Genomic DNA, 22,156 nt, shown 5'->3' with positions numbered 1-22,156 from the left:
CAAGCATCTGAACTCCATTTTAGATACTGAATATCTGAACATCAATCAAAATCAGCCTTTAATCAGACACCATGTCAAACCAACATGGAACTCGGGGATACAAATCCAATACTGCATTTGTACTTGTATTCTAATGATTTTATTCTGACTTTGTTATTTGTCAGGGGATTGAAGGAGTCATATTTTTGGAAGGTTTATTAATTCACAAGCTGTGGACACTGGCTGTGAAAGCCTCAGAGTGGTTGCGTTGGCGGAACAAAACAATCATGTCTCCCTAAGACGATTAATGCAAACAAACAATTTGAACAAATGCGAACAAAAGTGTCAAGTGAGCTCTATAGTTAAAGCCTACCATTCACTAAGGGGAGTCAAAATGGCTGTCAATTCCCGAGGCAGTCAAGGGTGACAATAGTGATGGTGACAGCGATGAAAGGCGGACACTCAGATGATAAAATGTTGTTTTTGGGGAGGATGCTCTAGTTTCAACAGTAAAGAAGTGTCACTGTCAAAAAGTGACAAGACCCCAAAAAGTGACAAGACCCTGCTCATTCAAGTCCGCCTTCCTCGTTCCTTCTTTGATTGGCCTAGCTATCAGCTCACATACTGGAAGCTAGTTTAGGCAGTAGATCGCCTCGAACCCCTCTCTGTTGCGTGAAGGTCCGGGACAGCAGCCAGATTGTGATGTGGTCGTCACACAGGTGTCGCCACACAGCCGCGCGGGTCATTAAAGCACCCTCGTCTTGCCATTGCAAACAAGCAAGCAGGCTGTCCACCACAATTAATCATGGTTCATCTGCTTGGCTTGTTTAAAGTCGCACTGAAATGAAAAAAGCATTCTGTCCCATTTTGGTTCACATAATTAGTCATAGTGTTCACCTATTCAATGATGTATGCCAAAAAATTTACAAAATTCTACTTTTGTTGTAATCTTATGTCAAAGTATATAATATCTTACTTCCTGGAAAACGGTTTGTCACGTGCAGTGACGACAACAGGTACCTTCGATTTTAGGCCAATAATCTCACGACATCCACCCGTCAATCAACGCTATCCTTCTATCGAATCTGTCTAAAGTTCTTAAAACCCGTCCACTTGTCAATGTTCCAATCAAATTCCTCTAAACATATGTCCCACCCTCATAGCTTGTTTGCGTTGGAAATACGTCAAACTACGGAAGTTAGATGATCTCAAACGTCCGTTTCAGTGCGACTTTAAGACATATAAAACATGACCCGATTTCGCTCTGTTTTTTATTTCTACTCTGCTGTCCGTGGGTTGGGGACCCCTCAGGGAAAGTGTGCTTGACCCTGGGGCATTCCACCTGACAGAGCCATACCAAAGGACCCAGTTGTTTTCCACCGTAATGTAGCTGTGATTGGAGTTTCACTTGAGACAGCTCTTTTAGAGCGGCCGGTGATTTATACATGATTATCCTGGTCCCAACCCCAGCTGTGTCCACACTCCCATCTTATCAAAGTCCCTATTCCACCAAGAACAATCTTCTTTTAAACAAACCCCACCGCCCACTAGTGTGTGTGTGTGTGTGTGTGTGTGTGTGTGTGTGTGTGTGTGTGTGTGTGTGTGTGTGTGTGTGTGTGTGTGTGAGTGTGTGTGTGTGTGTGTGTGTGTGTGTGTGTGTGTGTGTGTGTGTGTGCGTGCGTGCGTGCGTATGTGTGTGTTACAGGTACATTGTTTATGTGCATGCACTTCATCCGTGACGACAGACAGCAACAGAAGTGACATCCCATGAAGCTCCCAAGACTTTTCTGGAGTGACAAGCTTCATAACTCAGGCAAGTAGGAGCTATGTGATCCATTAATGGGATAAATCAGGTATGAAACATCAATCAAATTACTGGCTAATAGTTCCCTTAATGTCTTTGTTTGTGTGCAGATGGCACCTTCAGCTAGCCACACAATGTATGTCAGGCACACAATAATAATTCTCCTAATAACGTTTCACCATTAATCAGTCACTTAATTGTTTGGAAATAAACTGTGATTGAAATGTTTTTACTGTGGGAGACTGGCCATTAAAAGAGTGCTTCTGAGATCTGAGAGAAGAAACTGCAATCCCCACTGACCCGGCACTGACTCCAGTGTCATCTGACTGCACGTGAATGTTGCTTGGGCCATCTTTGTGACCGCTGACCCCACACACCAGCCGGATGACAATATGATGATCCTACTGACTTCAATACATTCCCACCGGTGGATTCCCACTAGTTCTAGTGTCCAGTGCTGAGGTCATGGCGGTGCGCATTGACCGGTACTCACATCTAGCCGGGAGGTCGTAGCCGCAGGTGATCTTGGCCTTGCCGGTGTCACAGCCGCTCAGCGTGTGGCACTCGTCATACAGGCAGGGTCCGGCCGCTTTGTGTATGCAGCCGTCGACTAGAAACACAAAAACAAATGTGCAACAACACTGTTATAGATAGGTCCAGGTTGGGGCAAACACACACAAGCTGTGTATGTGCGACACATCCAAACATCAAGTGTCGTAATTGTGTTTATCCCATTAGCCAGACGGGACAACAATCTGAAGATGTCTGGCATCATGAATTACCGTAAGTGGCTGTCGCTAGTTGGTGCAGCTATGATACGGTAAACACCAGGCCAGTGCTGCTTGTAAATATTGACATAGGCTGAGTGAGAAATTAGCTGTTCTTCAATCTAATAGCACACACGCATGCATGCACACACACACAGGCAGAGAGCGGATATTAGGCCCACTGCTCTACTCCTGTAATCCGTCTCCTGTCGGGAGCTGTGCACAGTTCTATCACCGCCTGCGCTCCCAGCCCCTCCCTCTGTGTTGGCTGGCTGGCTGATCACTTCTGTCCTCTGCGGTTCGCCTGTTACCATGTGGATCTGTGTTCTGATTCTGTCGCCGCTCCTTGTTGATGTGTTTCCTGGTTCTCTTTGAAGCCCCCCGCCCACACGGCAACCCCCCCCCCCCCCCCACCCCCTAAGGTTTTAATTTCACCGGGTTAAGGCCGCGATGGGTCTGATTGATGGCACGTCTTACAAGAGAAGGCAGAGAGATAGAAATCCAAATTATCCGTCTCCGAAAGCCTGACACCTCTCCGAGAGCCTGTTATCAATCACACTGAAACATCATAAAGCCCTCCTCAAGTTGTCCAATAAAAATCCTCAGAAAGCATGAGAGGATAACCCACTCAGAGAGGGACGAAGAGCAGTCAGACAAACAGGGCTGTAAACGTGGCCTGTTTCTCTGACATCGACGTGCGCTGGAGAGGAAGGCCCGCCAGGCGGCGTTGGTGGAGGGTCAGGGGCAGGACGATCATATACTGGAGAGGACAGTATGGTCTAGAGATTTCACATCGCCATTAAAGGGAAGGTGCAAACAAAGGTCACAACTAACAAACAACCGAAGCCGGATGCATATTCACTTTCCATCGGATAAGGGGAAAGAGTTTCCTTCTAGCCTGATACTCAAGACTGAATTGCCATTTTGTTTCACTTCATTATTCAGTCTAAACAGCCTCCTGTTGGAGTTGTTTACCGAGATGGACGTTGCCGAAGGAGTCCTCGGGGATCAGTTCATCCCCTAATCCAGTGGTTCCAAAGAGGGGGATGGGGGGTCGTGAGATGATGAGGTAGGGGGGTCACAAGAAAAAAATCAAAATAGCCTATTAACCATAATTGTTACAAAAGGTAAAAATATGTTATGCCTAGTAGTAATGTATGTGCACGCAAACATTTGCATGCTTCAACCATCTCCGGGTAAAGAGGGGGTCGCGAGTCTCTGGCACCGTTATTTTGGGGGTCGTGGGCTGAAAGGTTTGGGAACCCCTGACCTAACCAATCATGTCGTGCAGTTTAATTCTGTCATCGCATTCAAAGGATGCTGATTGGCCTGGCTGGAATTTCCAACTGAGAAATAACTCTGGATGAGAGCATTTCCAGACCCTGAATCGCATTCGAAAATTCAATTTGGCGTGGGATTCAGGTGCTGGAGCTAGGCTAGTCTGCTTCTGCTCCGCCCTGCTTCCTCACCAGGCGGATGGGCAGGGATGATTCAAACACAACAGCTGGGTGGAGGATTTTCCAGCTCCATCCATCATCTTTAATGGACTGAGGGACAGTCAGGTGACAGAGACTGATCCTAATGGCTTTTTGAAATAGTAACATGAGTTTGACAGAGATAAAGAAAAGCATGGTCGGGACATTGATACCACAGCACTGCGTGTGCAAAGTGTCATTGGGAGCACAATGATTTGTTTATGCAGCTCTCAGCCCCTGAAATGTACAGTACTACTACCCTCCAATCCGGAGATCTCACATCATTCATTTTCACATTCAAGCAAACATAATTAATTTTCACATTCAAACAAACATAGATGGCAAAGTCAGAGGCCAGAAATATATATATATATACGCCCACATGCAGTCCTAACTAGGGAGGCCAAGCACTGAAGGTGCGAGGCACCCCATTGTAATTGGTAGTTTTATCATTATTCTGCCATGGAAGTCTATGGCAGCTCCTATGACTAGTCGATTTTTATGAAACTTTGCACATGGTAGAGGGTCATGCCATGATGCCATGGAACGATTTTTACATTGATTGACCAAAGGGGGGCGCTACAGCAACCTTGAGTCATGAAACTTTGCACACACATTTCTCCTCACAAAGAACAAATTTGCCTCAAGAACCCCAAACTTCTGGCTATGTAGATTTTCCGTCATTTTGAATATTTTGAAAAACGCTTAAAAACTATCTCCTCCTAGGAAGTTTCACCAATCTGTATGAAACTCTGTACACACAATCTAGGGACCAATATCTAGTTCAATTTCAGCAAAAGTTTGAAAAGTTGATTAAAACTGCCACTAGCCAATGAAGAGGGTGTGGCTTTTCACATGAAGATGCCTGATAGGTTCTGAACGGTTGGACGGAACACCACTAAACTTTGTAGGCATATCGCCACACAGACGGAGGCTAACCCTGCATTATTGGCCCAATCAAACCAAATGGGGGCGCTAGAGAGCTCATTTCCGGGTCAGGCCTAACTGCCAGGTTTGCCCTATAACTATGAGGGGTGGAAGTAACAAAAATTAATTAATAAATATGTGGTCGATTAAAATGCAATCGAATTAAATGTGTGATCGATTAAAATGCAATCGAATTAAATGTGTGAATGATTAAAATGCAATCAAATTCAATTATTAATTAAATTAATAATTAAATGATTCATTAAATTAATCGTTAAACTGCACTTTCATCATTAGAGTGCACTTTTATCATTAAGAGTGTGCTTTTATAATTAGAGTGTGCTTTTATCATTAAACTGCACTTTTATCATTAGCGTGTGCTTTTATCATTAGAGTGTGCTTTTATCATTAGAGTGCGTGTTTATCATTACAGTGTGCTTGCACTTTTGTCATTAGACTGTGCTTTTGCCCTTTCCCAACACACACCACTCTAATGATAAAGCCTTTATCATCAGACTGGTGTGTGTTGTATGTGTCAATCAACTGACCACGCCCACAGGTGTACATCCAGGCTATCCCTGTTGATTGGACATGTCTGGTCTCGCGACCGCGACCAGACAGGCGATTCTAGGTGGTGGCCCAAGTGCCACCCCTGTGATTTTGATTGTATTTGTGTCATTTCTAATGAATGAGTCAGTGTCATAACTACATTAAAATTGATTGAAAATATAGTCTGAGAGACTGATCTTTAATCCCCTAAATAGTTGAGCCTCCTACACACCCCTTAACAAAATGTACAAAATGGATAAGTCCACCACAGAAGCTCATGGTCACTGCTTTCTGCAGGAGCAAGCAGTTAGCTAACTTTACTAGAAGGTATTTGAACTTGGCTGTCTCACATATTCTTTAACTCCCCCTCAGAAAGATGTTTTTTTAAGTGTCAGTAGTTAAAACGTTTAAACATAGTTATTTTCTTTGTAACACGATTTAATGAAAGCTAGCTAGTGTCATTATCGTCCCTCCACTTGCTTGTAAATCTAAAGTCAGCTAGCTAGCGTTATGATAGCTAGCTAGCTAGCTGAAATGCACATTAGCCTTCATGAAAAACATGTTACAAAAAACGAAAGTTTTTATGATTGCCAGGCTAAATTTAAGGTAATCTGCTGTCCTGTCATGGGAGTGGGACTAGAATTGAACTCGGAGTATGATACTCCATTTTGTCATCAGATTGATAGTAGTATGCAGCTGCTACTCACACTCAAAGGTGGGTGGAGGGGATGAATTGGCTGTTTTTTAATCCAAAATTGGTCATTTGTTTGATTTGTGTATGGGTTTGCTCTTTGTCACCTTTTTCATCCCAGATGAGTTATCATCCCTGAAATGTGTTATAAATTGATGTGTGTCATGCAACTTTTTACAGTATGAAAATAAATCAGAGTATTCAAATGTCAGCCAGAGCAGCCAGCACTGTTTGTAGTGATGATAAGGATGACAGCCAGAGCCAGCTTGGATGTGTAGCTGGAGTCTCCAGCCTTACACATGTGTAGGCAAAATCCTGCTAGTTCCAGACTTCCCATTGGTAAACATATTTAATTACCTTTATCATGTCAATGAGATTGTGGTTAGTTTAATTTCAGACAATGAACAGTTTAATTTTAACATTTGCTTTTGGATGGAGATTGGTTTATGGTGTCATTCGGGCTTGTTCTGCAGCAGCGCCAGGTTCTGCAAAATCTGGTTCCCGTGGTCCCGAAGACAAGGGGAGGTTACCGACAACAGTGCTGGCAATGGTGACTCTTTACATGCAGGCTGTGCACATCACTGTATGTAGCCTGGAACCTACAGGAAGTGGCAGGGAGCAATGCAAGTTTTTTAAATAAAACTGCATTTCGGCACTGTTTGACCTTTTTCAATTAACTGCTGTCTAGTGTAAGTATTCAGACGTATTCAGCTGCTGCAGTATTGTTGTTTATAAACTGGCTGAATGACATGTAATCTGATGATTTTTTTTTCTGAATGTAGCCTAAATATGGAGGTACCATGTTAAAATAATAAATTATGGACAGTGGACACTTGATTACATTTGTTTGGTGTCATGATTTTGACATTTCAATCACAAAACATGACAAATATTGACCATTCCTGTGATGTGTGTGCTGAGGAGGCTGGGGAACCAGTGTGAGTACAAATTATGGTAGGCGCTTATGCAGTAAGTTTATTAAACCCGTTTTAATTATTGTGATTCCTGTAGTGGGTGGAAATATACAGTTTGTAAAAAATGTTTTTTTATTTAGGCTACTATAGCTTGTAGGTATGACTTTGACGCTTTGGGAACGTGTGTTTTGCTTCACATGCACGCATGCAGAAAAGAACAACTGAATTGCCACTCTGGCATATCTCTGTGCCCCCCCCAGTCAAAAAGGTCTAGAATCGCCACTGTCTGATGGTATTGGGGTGTACTCCAAGACACTCAGCTATTCCAAAGACGGAATAGCCGCAATTGACAAACCACTCCAACGTTTCCTGAGAAATGTTTAAATGTGGTCTCCCTACTAAACCACGTCTGTCTGCATGTACGTCAATGGGAAAAACTGGCTTCAGTTAGCTGTAACGTTAGAAGTTCGCTTGTAGCATCAGCTACTAGCTCGACCACCCTTGGATTTTTGGAACTCCGCTAGCTTGTGCATTAACAAGAAAACATTTTAGCCATTCCAAGTTGAAAAGGAGGACGTCGTCGCTTTGGCCGCAAGATCTCAACAGACTCTAAGTTTATTTACAATAAAACCCTGCACATCAGAGGCTGCCTGCGCCATTTTTTGAAAACTGCGGTCATGCGCATGACATTTTTCATCAACAGACATGTCCAATCGACAAGGATAGCCTGGATGTACGCCTGTGGGCGTGGTCAGCTGATTGACACATACAACACACACCATCATCATCATCATCATCATCTTCATCCGCTTATCCGGGGTCGGGTCGCGGAGGCAGCAGCTCCAGCAGGGGGCCCCAGACATCCCTTTCCCTAGCAGCATCAACCAGCTCTGCCTGGGGAATCTTTAGCCGCTCACAGGCCAGTGCGGAGATGTAGTCCCGCCACCTAGTCCTGGGTCTACCCCGCGGCCTCCTCCCAGCCGGACACGCCTGGAACACCTCCCTAGGGAGGCGCCCAGGAGGCATCCTCACTAGATGCCCGAACCACCTCAACTGGCTCCTTTCGACGCAAAGGAGCAGCGGCTCTACTCCGAGTCTCTCCCGGATGACTGAACTTCTCACCCGATCTCTCAGGGAGACCCCAGCCACCCTCCGGAGAAAACTCATTTCGGCCGCTTGTATCCGTGATCTCGTTCTTTCGGTCATGACCCATCCTTCATGACCATAGGTGAGGGTGGGGACGAAGATAGACCGGTAGATCGAGAGCTTTGCCTTTTGGCTCAGCTCTCTTTTCGTCACAACAGTGCGGTATAGCGACTGCAGAACCGCACCAGCTGCTCCGATTCTCCGGCCAAACTCCCTCTCCATGGTTCCCTCACTCGTGAACAAGACCCCCAGATACTTGAACTCCTTCACTTGGGGTAAGGACTCATTTCCTACTCGGAGCGGACAGGCCACCGGTTTCCTGCTGAGAACCATGGCCTCAGATTTAGAAGTGCTTATTCTCATCCCAGACGCTTCACACTCAGTTGCGAACCTATCCAGAGAGTGCTGGAGGTCGCAGGCAGCTGATGCCATCAGGACATCATCTGCAAAAAGCAGTGACGTGATCCCCAGCTCACCGAACTGCAAACCCACCTCCCCCCGGCTACGCCTCGATATCCTGTCCATGAAAATCACAAACAGGATTGGTGACAAAGCGCAGCCCTGGCGGAGGCCAACACCCACCGGAAAGGCAGACGACTTACTGCCGAGGACCCGGACACAGCTCTCGCTCTGGGTGTACAGGGATTGGATGGCCCTAAGTAGGGACCCCCTCACCCCATACTCCCGCATAACCCTCCACAAGACCTCTCGGGGGACCCGGTCGTAAGCCTTCTCCAAGTCCACAAAACACATGTAGACAGGTTGGGCAAACTCCCAAGCCCCCTCCAAGATCCTTGCGAGAGTGAAGAGCTGGTCGGTAGTTCCACGACCAGGACGAAATCCGCATTGTTCCTCTTCGATCTGAGGTTTGACTATCGGCCGGACCCTCCTTTCCAGCACCTTGGAGTAAACTTTCCCTGGGAGGCTGAGTAATGTGATGCCTCTATAATTCGCACACACCCTCTGGTCCCCTTTTTTGAATATTGGGACCACCACCCCAGTCTGCCACTCCTTCGGCACTGACCCAGACTTCCACGCAGTGTTACAGAGGCGTGTCAACCAAGACAGCCCCTCTACACCCAGCGCCTTCAGCATTTCTGGACGGATCTCATCAGTCCCTGGGGCTCTGCCACTGTGGAGTTGTTTGACTACCTCAGTGACCTCCTCCAAGGACATTGACGACCCCCCATCATCTTCCGGCTCTGCCTCGATCGTAGAGGGTGGATTAGTCGGGTTCAGGAGTTCCTCAAAGTGCTCCTTCCAACGCTCAACAACCTCCTCAGTTGAGGTCAGCAGTGTCCCCTCCTTGCTGTATACAGCTTGGATGGTCCCCCGCTTTCCCTTCCTGAGGTGTCTGATGGTCTTCCAGAAACACTTTGGTGCCGACCGAAAGTCCTTCTCCATGGTTTCTCCGAACTCCTCCCACACCCGCTGCTTTGCCTTGGTCACGGCCGAAGCCGCAGCCCTCCGGGCCAGTCGATACCCTGCAACTGTTTCTGGGGTCTCCCGGGCTAACATAACCCGGAAGGCCTCCTTCTTCAGTCGGACGGCTTCCCTCACCACCGCTGTCCACCACGGTGTCCGAGGGTTACCGCCCCTTGAGGTACCTATGGCCCTCAGGCCACAGCTCCCAGCCGCAGCTTCAGCAATGGAGGCTTTGAACACCGACCACTCATGCTCGATGTCCCCAACCTCCACAGGGATGCCTGAGAAGCTCCGCCGGAGGTGGCAATTGAAATCTCTCCGGACAGGCTCTTCCTCCAGACGTTCCCAGTTCACCCTCACTACACGCTTGGGTTTTCCAGGTCTGTCCAGAAGTTTCCCCCGCCATCGAAACCAGCTCACCACCAGATGGTGATCAGTGGACAGCTCTGCCCCTCTCTTTACCCGAGTGTCCAAAACGCATGGCCTCAGATCAGATGATACGATAACGAAATCGATCATCGACCTTCGGCCTAAGGTGTTCTGATGCCAGGTGTACTTGTGGGCATCCTTGTGTTCGAACATGGTGTTTGTTATGGACAAACCGTGACTAGCACAGAAGTCCAACAACAAAACACCACTCGGGTTCAGATCGTGGTGGCCATGCCTCCCAATCACGCCCCTCCAAGTTTCTCCATCATTGCCTACGTGTGCATTGAAGTCCCCCAGTAGGACACTGGAGTCCCCTGCAGGAGCCCCCAAAAGGACTCCACTCAGGGTCTGCAGGAAGGCTGAGTACTCTGAACTGCTGTTCGGTGCATAAGCCCAAACCACAGTCAGAGTCCCCCCCCCCCACAGTCCTAAGGCGCAGGGAGGCGACCCTCTCGTCCACTGGGGTGAACTCCAGCACAGAGGCGCTCAGCTGGGGGCTAGCTAGTATAGCCACACCTGCCTTACGCCTCATACCGTGAGCAACTCCGGAGAAGAACAGGGTCCAACCCCTATCCAGGAGTTTGGTTCCGGCGCCGGTGCTGTGCGTGGAGGTTAGCCCCACCAGGTGTAATTGGTATCGCTCCACCTCTCTCACAAGCTCCGGCTCCTTCCCCCCCAGCGAGGTCACGTTCCATGTCCCCAGAGCCAGCCTTTGCCGCCCGGGTCCGGTCCGTCGGTGTCCCCCGCCTTCACCGCCACCTAGTTGGCAGCGCACCCGACCCCGACAATTCCTCCCGCGGGTGGTGGGTCCACGGGACGTTAAGGCTTAATCGTTAGAGTGGTGTGTGTTGGGAAAGGGCAAAAGCGCAGTCTAATGATAAAAGTGAAAGCACACTGTTATGATAAACGCACAATCTAATGATAAAAGCACACTCTAATGATAAAAGCACACGCTAATGATAAAAGTGCAGTTTACTGATAAACGCACACTAATGATGAAAGCACACTTTTAATGATAAAAGCGCACTCAAATGATAAAAGTGCAGTTTAACGATTAATTTAATGAATAATTGAATGATTCATTTAATAATTAATTGAATTTGATTGCATTTTAATCGATCACACATTTAATTCAATTGCATTTTAATTGACAACATATTTATTTATTAATTTTTGTTACTTCCACCCCTCATATATGACAAGCCAAAATGCTTGAAAGTGGCTAAAACACAATCAAATGCTGTGGAGCCCCATGTGGCCAAATTGGGTTCAAATTTCTTGTATGAGTACTGTAGGTCATGGCATGCGCTACAACGTCCTAACTGGACACAAAATCGCCAGGTTAAATTTTGATGTCATAAGCATTTTTGTGCAAAACCACCCTCATTGCACTTTCATCATATTTTCATTGACTTTTTCAATGACTTCATAGTTCAAACTTGGCTATGGCGTGTTGCACTTGTTGCCTGTGATGCGCTCATTGCACTTGATGCTTGGCCCCTGGTATTGCTGCTTGCAGCTATATTCACCATTGAAATAGCTTTTTGCTTCAACAAGGTCTTAACGTTGTTCATATCACACCATTGTCAATTAACTGTACAGACATGATGTGTTGAGTAATGCTTTATGCGAAAAGTGTGATGTGTTGATTAATATGTTGAACCCCCGAGTCAAGTAGTCATGTTCATGATGAAATACACAACCCTGGTCATCTAATCCACACATCCATTTGCATGGCCCCCACATGCCTGGGAGGGACTGCTCACCACGACGACTCTGATGACTCTCAGTCAGGCAGGGCGGTGAACGTGGACGAGATCGGCGGCCTGTCGCCTCACTCGCCATGCGTCGTTCACCTCCAGCTGGTGCAGAGCCAGCAGCGTTTCCCTCCGGGGGGGGGGAGACACACACAGCCCTCCTCCTCTCCTCCCACGGGGGCCCACTTCTCAATCCCCCGAGACACCTCCCCTCTCTGCGGAGCGACACTGTCAGCCGCGGCTGATCTATTACCCTGGGGGGGGGGGGGGAGGAGGGGAAGGGGCGCCCCTGGGAGCGCGGCGAGCAGGAGGATATGGGAACATCTTCCGCAAGTCTGAGGCGTCGCACCGAGCCGGAGGGTCTGGGCTTGACATCCAACGCGTTCCCCCATGGGGGGTAGGCGGTTCTGCTGAGTTGGGAGTGCGTTTTTTTTTGTGGTAGATGGTGATGCATAAGGGCTGTGCGGGCTCCGCCTCCTCGGCCTCAGCCTTCCGCTGCGCGGCGTGTCTCTCCGGAGCTCCCGGCGCCACCCGGCCTCCGGTCGCAGACAGAGTGATGGTCCCCACCGGCTGGGGACACGGCGCCCAAAAACTGTGTGCGCCAGGGTAGATCCATCTGACTGGCAGGAGCCTGCGTTTTACCGTCACAGATGGAACTCACCTGCTTTTATTGAGACCTCATCCCAGATTGGGTGGATACACTCCCATCTTATCAAAGTCCCTATGCCACCAAGAACAATCTGCTTTTTAACAAACCCCACCGCCCACTAGTGTGTGTGTGTGTGTGTGTGTGTGTGTGTGTGTGTTTGTGTGTGTGCGTGCGCATGTTGCAAGTCTATTACAGTATGCTTGTCTGCTACATTACATCACCTGTAAAGCAACTCTATAGTGGATTCAAAGCACACAGATCATTTACTTAATTGTGAATACATTTTCCTCTACACCTAGCTTGGGGGTGGGGGCGGATAACGCCGCTAAAAGCAGGTTTGGGTTTTCATAAGAAGAAGCGTGACCCAGATGCAATCTTGCTGTCAATTTACTGAGTGTAAATGCGATGTCTGCGCTCTCACGTCTAGGCGGCTTCTGATCCTCATTAACTAAAGTATGACATTTGCAGTCACCTCTTCAGGGGCTTATGTGCGACACCGCTGCTCCGTAGCTCCCCTCAGCAGGGGAGTCAGGGACCACACTTCCACCGTCTGGCAGACGTGATGCATTAGCGAGAGAGAGTAAAAAAAAGATCTCAGAATGACAAGTAATTTTCTGTCATAAAACGGGCCTATCCTAGATATTTCATAAGATTCTCTTTCAGTTATAGGATTTCTGATGCTGTCATTGTTACTTAAAGCGCTACCATACAGTAACCAAGGCAGGTCCAAGCATCAGCAAGAGTGGAGGATCAACAGTGATGGTGGGAGGGTTAAAGGAGTAGTAAAGGGAAAATGCATGTTTAGCCCTGTTTTAGGGTTACTTGTGATCATATACAATGGTTAAGATCAAAACGTTGACAAAGCTAGCATTTTCGAGAAAGTTGATAATTGCTCTACCACCGCTTTGGTCATACAATGGATGTGGATGGGCACCTTGAAAAATCATTCAAAAACATGTTAAACTCTCGATTTCAAAGACAAGAAACTCACCTAGGTGTTATTTGGCGTTCTGGCATATAATTCGCCATAAAGTAAGATTCTAGTTCATCTGGAAAGGCTTTTTAAAAATATTTACCATCTAAATATTTTGTCGCAGCACATACATGTGTAAACTTCCGCTTTAACTGATTCCAATATTGCGCAATGGCTTGATCTTGCGGTAGGCGACGTCCATGGATTCAGGCTCAGCTTCCTTATTTGAAAAGCTAGCCGCAACAACAAGACAGGCTCGTGCGAAGCATTTGTTTGGGATCTCAACAATGACACACTATTGTGCCGTTGCCAATTGTGGCAAAATCCGTTCATCTCTAACTTGTCATAGACTTCCCTACAACGATCCCGCAAGATTGAAGTTGTGGCTAGAATCTCTTTACTTGGACCTAAACACACCCGTGGATATTCTTCGGGTCTTAGATCACCGTGTGTGCGCTTTGCATTTTGAGGACAAATGTTATAAGCCTAGGCTATTCTCGAAGAAATCTCCCAAAAGGGTCTTCCTCAAACGTGATGCTGTTCCGATTTTACATAGAGGAACGACAGAAGACGAACGAGTGGAAGAACTTGAGGTAAGTTCCTATTGCCAGCTGTGTGTGTGTGTGTGTTGAAGCATAATAATAATAATAATAATAATAATAATCCCTTTGCTAAGACTAACTTTAGAGAAATATAATTGTTAGAAGTGGTCTTACAGCATGAAATTATCAAAACTGTAGATTTATTAGCTCGGACATAAATACTAGTGGTAAAAGCAGGACTCACTTTCAACAGGCAAGGAGTCAGACTCATGGACCGAAAGGTTTGCCATGTCAGCTGTTAGCAACAGGTCCCACTCGGTACAGCACAAACTTTCCTCTTCGGTGGGCATCTGTTGGCAATGTTTGCAAGCACACCACCAAACACCCGTGGTTCGTGGTATAGCGACAGCTTCATCGACCGTCTCTGGCTCTGCAGTTCGGCAAGCCTCCATCTCTTCCATTTGCTGTAGTTCCTCCTCACTATATTCAGGCTCGAAACGATAAGCGCTGCCGTCAAAGTCTATTTCCTCGCGATCAAATTTATACTCTTAACCATCAACCATTTTGATAAGCGTTTTCTAGGGCTTCCTTGTCTGTGAGCTAAAGAGTAGCTTGAGCAGTGAGCAAACTAGCTAGCCTAGCTAACATAAATAATAGCTACCGCAAGTAGTTCCGCTTCCTGAATCACCTCTGCGGATTGATCAACACATCTACATTGGTCACATCAATACAAGTCAATGGATTTCATAAAATGATCAATAAAACCCTACAGGATTCATACTTTGCGGCGAATTTGATGTCAGAACACCAACGGACACCAATTACCCCCTCGGTGAGCTTCTTGTCTTTGAAATCGAGGGTTTAACATGTTTTTGAATGATTTTTCAAGATGCCCATCCACATCCATTTTATGACCAAAACGGTGGTAGAGCAATTATCAACTTTCTCGAAAATTCTAGCTTTGTCAACGTTCGATCTGAATCATTGTATATGATAACAAGTAACCTTAAAACAGGGCTAAACATGCATTTTCCCTTTACTATTCCTTTAAAGAAGCTCTGGCCTCATTCCCCCCGATGGAGGCCCTCTCCTCCAGTCCATTATGCTCCCGTCAATAGACTCACTTTCCGCTTAAAAACACTTGGAACTCATCCACACCTGCATCGTCCAGATGGAAAAGAGATAGCTCCTGTCTTATCTTTAAGTCCTCTGGGTGGCGTCAAATAGGCCTCTGCCAAAAGCCCTAAAAACAGCAGCTACTAAGCGATGCAAACAGCGGTGCACCCGGTGCTATATTTCAAACCGCGTCGAAGACCTCTTTAATGGAGGTTTCTTTTCATTTAACGGCCTCAATCTTCAGTCTGCAGCATCTGCTGCTGTCCACCCCACCAGGACTGGCTTTTCTCAGGCCGCTGGAATATAACAGCTAATGCCTCATCCATCTCCTCTGTGGCCCGCCACTGTTCGAGGCAGGCCCTTTGTGGGACACCTATTTATCTTTACTCTGGGTCCCCCCACCCACCCACCCCACCACCTCCACCACCACCACTCCAACCCAAGTCTGCACCGATAATGAAGATAACTGCGGGCTGGAGCTGGATGGCATCCTCCTCCACTCATGCTGAGAACAGAGAGACAAGTAAGACAAAGAGACTAGGGAGTCAGAGAGAGAGAGACAGAGAGGGGGGAGTGAGAGAGAGACAGAGAGATAGAGAGAGACAGAGAGAGGGGGGAGTGAGAGAGAGACAGAGAGATAGAGAGAGACAGAGAGAGGGGGGAGTGAGAGAGATATATAGAGAGAGAGAGAATGAATGAATGAATTAAGGTTTTATTTGGTCATTCTCTTAAGGTACTTTTTTGGGGGGAAAAAAAACATATCTTATTTTTTCTCTTCAAATGTATATGGGTCCTATAGGAACAACCAAAAGGGCATGGCTGAAGATAACGCTTATAAAAATGCCAGCCCTTTTACACATCATCAAAACTTAAGACAGACACGATCACACAGAGAGAGACAGAAAGAGATAGAGGGAGAGAGAGAGGTGGTTACAGTGAGTTACTCTTCAGTAACCTTGGCTCCACTCCTGTCGGGGACACCTCCCTCTGTTTGGAGCTGGCAGGACTCTCTGTTCCCACATGTATTAACGTCTGCAAAGCCCTGCCCCCCCCTCCCCTCCCCGGCTTCACCCCCACGATGAGAACCAGGGGGTTTCAATCTCTCCCTCAGACACAGCCAAGACCAGCTCTGCTCTCATTACAATACCCTGCTTTTCAGAAATGGTGTCAGCTGCAATTTTCTCTCCTAATTATTTTCAGGTCCTCAGAGGGCTGGGGTTCAGGATTGGAGCCAGCGGAGGTGGTGAGAGATGGGGGGGCACAAAGCCTGGGTACCCCAGTGGAAGAGGGGTACAAAGACAGAGTCCATGTCCAGGTACTACTCCGTAGCATAGCATCTGACAATAATAGCGTGCTGTTAAGGTTAGGATTTGGGGGCAGGGGCAATCTTGGGATGCGATGGGTGTGCCTTATTAAACTAAACAACATACCACACATTCCCAAATAAACAGACCGTGGAGACGCACACAAAACAGAGCATCACCTGGTGTGTTCTCCAAGAGTAACCATGGCAACAGCACTACAGTACTACCTCTGTCCACAGACCCCTTCAGCAGTTGTGTTATCAGTGGGACCCCTCTCTCCCTCCTCCCTCCCCTTTCTCTCTCTCTTCTCCTCTCTCTCCCTGTCACCCCTCTCCACCCCCCCTCCCCCTTTCTGTCTCTCTCTCCCCCCTCACTCCCCTAACTCCCCCCGCCCCCTCTCTCTCCCCCTTTTTACCACCTCTGTGATTTACCACACCATTTTCTACTCAACTAATTCCACTGGAGGAGATAATGACATGGATTAGTTCCTAATCAAGTGCCAATCAGAGATCCAGGCTGCAGTGAATGTCACAGATAGGAGGCCTCCTCCCTGGCGATCTGGGATTAGGCCGCCCAATCACACAGCCATTTCAATAGAAACAAGAGACGCAGGGCCATTCTCTACTGTAGCCATGTTCTCTAAGCTATGCTAATCACTGCAATTCCACCTGTAATACCGCAGTAAACAGAGGATTAGGGCAATTTAAAATGAGCGACTGCCAGAGGCAGATGCTAGTCTCAGCAGTGACATCAAATACCACCGGCTTACACAAGTCACAATTCCTCTGCCGCTGGTACGCAAACAGCACAGAGAGTCACAGAGTCAGAATAATCATCTCCTTCTTTTACTGATATTGAATGAATACTTCATTTGTTAGGGAGTGAATAAATTGTAATTGTTTAAGACTAATCAGGTAATCAAGAAACTGTTGCTGCCTGATCTTGAATGCTGATTGGCATTTCATTTAGGTACTGTAGACAACGTTTTTTCCTCTGGGCAGACTTGTTACTCTGGGATTGTTTATCCAGGCCTGATGGTCCTGAGCAGCGCCAGAGCTTTTGGACAATCTGTAGATGGAGAGAAGTGGAGGAGTGGGTGGGCGGAGTTTTAAAATGCACCATTACCCTGTTTAGTCAACCAGCAGCAGCCAGGAAGATCTGAGCACACAGCGCCGTTCACACAGACTAAGTGACATGAATAACTAGAAATGGTGCTCAGAGAGCACAGACCTCCACCCCTGAATGAATTCCGTGGCCCTGTGCACGTCAAAACTGAACGGGTTCTAAATTGTCCCATGCTACACAACTCCACATTCACAGAGCCATAAGGGGGGGCCTTCAAGACCAGGTTAGGCTACCGTCATCTGGCCCCGGCCTGCGCCGCTTGCCTGCCTGTCTGCCGCGGAGCTCTGGTGCTCCCGACAGCTGCGGACGAGCTGGTACCGGCCGTGCGGCCCTCCCCCTGGTTCAACAATGCAGCCGTGGCCCTGGCCTGACAGTCAGTCGTGTTGTTTTAACCCGCTACGCGTTGTTGTTGCGGTTGTTGTTGTTGTTCTAGCCGCCCTGTCTTCAGGCAGCGGAGCCGGTCCGTCCCGGACAGCTCGGAGTGAAGTGTCTGCATGTCTGCGTGGTGGTCAGGCCCGACCCTCTGTGTAACCTCCCCCGTCACCTCACATGAATGCTAGAGGATTCACATCCAGGTTCCTTCATCGTCAGAGTTTTTCCTGCTTAGAGAATTATGAGGCGGCCGCCTCCAGCTCTCGACAAAAAAAAACCTCAGACCTGCCAACCTGTACACATTTTGCGTAGTAGGTACTAATTTTTTGTTTTTCATTGATCTATGTTGTAAACATGTCATCTGTGCGACCTTGAAATATAATTGGGAGCGCATGATTGTTCTGGTGTGAATTTTTTTCCATTCAGATGATTCGCTAGTTACACACTCATGTGGTGTCATTTGTGGTAGAGGTGAAAACCAAAGTTTTCCTCCCATGACTTAAACACTTAAACAGCCATATCTTGACTTAGGAGGGTCACAGAAACACGATATTTAGACTGGGACAAAGCTCTCAACTTCACGAATGCATCTAGCACCAAGCTCAAATGTTCTGGGCGGTTTGCTATTTAAAAATAAATAAACACAATGAAGTCAGATTATGTAGGTTAATATAGTTAGGCAGTCTAGCTAATAAAGCACACATTAGTGCATAGAAAATTCACCAGAATGCAGGAAATGAAGCTTTTGATGCCCAAATTTCCTGGGGTAGGACAAAATTTGCTCCAAAATTCTTCCTCATTCTGAGCCAGGAAAAACCCTGATAGTGTCTCTCTTTACTTCCTTTTGGTCTTTTCATTTTGGAGCGCGAAAAAAAATCAGCCCATTTCTCCACTCATAACCACTCATGGCGCACGCACAAATCCCTCTATCAACTTCCTCTCCCACTACCAATACCACACTAATTTTCCCCTCTGACCCCTCCAACTGTCTCTTATTACAAACAAGTGATCCGTCGATAGGCATTATCGACTCAGGTTAGATTACCTTTGTTACCCCGGCTTTTTACAATTACTCCTTCCTGAGGGGAGGGAGAGAGAGAGAGAGAGAGAGAGAGAGAGAGAGAGAGAGAGAGAGAGAGAGAGAGAGAGAGAGACAGAGAGGCTGCCTGTGTGAACGAGTGAGAGACTTGCTGTTGCTGCAAAACCAATGTGTCACGCACGTACTACCGGTGCATGCTTTTGTGTGTGTGTGTGTGTTTTTTGATGAGTGTGTGTTGTGTCACGTGCATGCTTCCGTAAGCCACTGTTTCACAAACTGCAGCAAATGTGATTATCATGTGTCATCTGCGATTATCTTCAGAACTCATCTAACACGTTATGTTGTTCCGAGTTGGGGCACATTTTCATTTGTTTTCATTGAGGTTTAGTGGATAATCAAAGTATTTCAGAGAAATCTGAAACATCCTTAACAAGAACAACGTGGCCCTCAGTAATACCTCCCTGTGAGTGCATCAGACATCAAAGATCTTCAGGCTCATCAGAGCCCTACATCTTCAGTGCAAAGGCTGCCGACATGCCCCCCCCCCCCCACCCCCCGCGCTCCCCTAGCCTGACACATCCCTCCCCGTGGGAGAGGGGCACACTCATTGGTGGGATACGTGAAACTAGAGAATAGATTAGACTGATCTGAAAGTCTAATAACGATGCAGACCAATGGGAGCACAAAATCCTTGGACTGGCCCGAGATCCCGAGGCAGGTCTGAATTATTGATCGGTGCCGCGTTCGTTTTTATTGTCGTTTTTTGTTGTCAGCAGCATCGATGAGAACATACACAACTTGCATCGCGATCCGTTTCGGTCCTTTCGTCCCGCGCTTGACGTATCAGTGCGCTCCGCATCACCGTGCACAACAACGACACGTCAAAGAGCTTTGTTTCAGCAGAGCGTTGGTCGGACCACAAACGGCTCGACTTCCAGGGCACAACGGCCGGCTGAACGCTTTTCAATCGATCGAAACAACACACATTTTCATCAGGCATAATAAAACATCGCCTCCTGGACAAACCGCCCTCTTTTGAGAGGCCGAGCTAATAAGGGACCTGGTAATGTTGAGAAAACATCGTTAGAAAAATACAACCCCCTTGAGCAGAACCCAGGCAATTTCATCATAAATTACTTCCTCCATGCAAAAGTTCAGCTCCGAGTCACCTGCGAAAGGAGAGGGGCTGAGGGTAAAGGATGGACTTTTCTAGAACCACCTGGGCTGGAGGTGGAACTGTGAACAGAACATCTTTTGTTCAGCTTGTGCAGTGTTCTGAGGAGCAACAAGGCGAGGCCACTGCTAGACAAATGCACGCAATTACCGTGCTAGCCTGAAAGGCAGCCTTCCGGGCAGCAGAGCAAGCAATGGCTGGAGCTTCATACGCTTGGATCTGCACGCCAGAGCTCTCTGGCGGAGCACTAATTACAGAAATGAGGAAAGATGGAGCAATTCATATGAAAAGGCCACGGCTTGGGATTAAAATGCATGAACAGCTGTTACTGTGGCACAGGCTCTTTGCTTGGCCAGCATGACGCATTACTTTAGCAAGCCTGCTTTGTCCAGTATTTACATACAGTACAGTACAGCCAACTAAACGCCACAACACCACATGTGGCTGATTGAAAAGGTCATTGCATTATTAATTGACTCTTGAGCCTTATTACAGTGCTTCATACATGTCGGGCAGTTAAACGACATTTCCACTATTCATGAGAACCAGGGTAACGAGCAGGCTGACTGTAATCATTATATTCCTAGAGGCAGTGGGATCCAAGACAGGGTATGTGGCTCTAATATAACAGAGGGGGGTATAGAGTCTCCTGACTACTGAGAGCTGACCTTGAGCAGTGAGTCAGCAGGACACGCTCACCTGTTGCAGTTTGCACTGGGGAATGTGTCAGCTGCTCCTCTCTCCAGCAGTCATAAATTGGGATGGAAATTCCAGCAGCTCCAGAGTTTACTTCCATGAGGCATACCAAAGCCCGAGTTAAACCCCTGTATGTGGTAACAACTAAAGCCAGAGATATCTTAATTGGGATACGGTGCTTTCATTGGGTATGGTTTGAAGTAAACAGGAGGCTCCATCGGGTATAAAACAAGTCGCTGGCATACTGCAGGGCGAACCAATGTCACTCAACAATATTATGCTAGAAGAAGAAGGAGTAAAATAGTATGGATCCTACAGTATAACATACATGTATTTTACAGGAGTATGGACCTATAACATACGTCTTTGACAGAAGTATGAAACATATCACACGTCTTTGACAGGAGTATGGACCCTATAGCATACATGTCTTTGACAGGAGTATGGACCCTCTAGCATACATGTCTTTGACAGGAGTATGGACCCTATAACATACATGTCTTTGACAGGAGTATGGACCCTATAGCATACATGTCTTTGACAGGAGTATGGACCCTATAACATACATGGCTTTGACAGGAGTATGGACCCTATAACATACATGGCTTTGACACGAGTATGGACCCTATAACATACATGGCTTTGACAGGAGTATGGACCCTATAACATACATGGCTTTGACACGAGTATGGACCCTATAACATACATGGCTTTGACAGGAGTATGGACCCTATAACATACATGGCTTTGACAGGAGTATGGACACTATAACATACATGGCTTTGACACGAGTATGGACCCTAACAAACTGTACATGTCTTTGACAGGAGTATGGGCCCTAACAAACATTATATGGACAAAAGTATTAGGACATACGTTACATCTACAGGAGCCTTTATGACATCCAATTCAAAGGCATTAATATGGAGTTAGTCTCCTCTTTTGCTATAACAGCTTCCACTCTTCTGGGAAGGCTTTCTACAAGATTTGAGTGTCTGTGGGAATGTTTGCCCATTCATCCAGAAGGGCATTTGTGAGGTCAGACACCAAATCAATCTATGACAAAATATCATATTTAGTAAAGGCCTCTTCTATGTGTCATATATCCCTAACATAAATGTGTATATTCCAATTGTTTGTAAGTAACGGGGTAAACGGGTTTTTGGTGTAAGAGTAATTTCGCTTTCATTTTAACCAGACTATGCAGCCTTACAAACTGAAACGAAAATTAATGTTACACCAATCAATCAATGTATTGGTGACATAATTACTAGCAATCAAAATAACTAAATGAAAAGCAGTG

The 22,156-nt window shown here is 46.8% G+C and overlaps 1 protein-coding gene across 1 annotated transcript in view; it reads right to left on the bottom strand.

Moving 5' to 3' along the window:
* The window catches only part of macrod2 (mono-ADP ribosylhydrolase 2), a 523,589-nt gene that overhangs the window by 314,545 nt on the left and 186,888 nt on the right, over nt 1-22,156 (bottom strand). The window contains exon 5 of the mRNA XM_084461472.1: nt 2,277-2,393. Within this exon, the coding sequence (XP_084317598.1) occupies nt 2,277-2,393 (117 nt within the window). The remainder of the gene's footprint in view (nt 1-2,276; nt 2,394-22,156) is intronic.

Source organism: Borostomias antarcticus (genome assembly GCF_949987555.1).
Source record: "Borostomias antarcticus genome assembly, chromosome: 2".
In the NCBI taxonomy this organism is placed as follows: domain Eukaryota; kingdom Metazoa; phylum Chordata; class Actinopteri; order Stomiiformes; family Stomiidae; genus Borostomias; species Borostomias antarcticus.
This window is presented reverse-complemented; position numbering and strand designations above follow the sequence as displayed.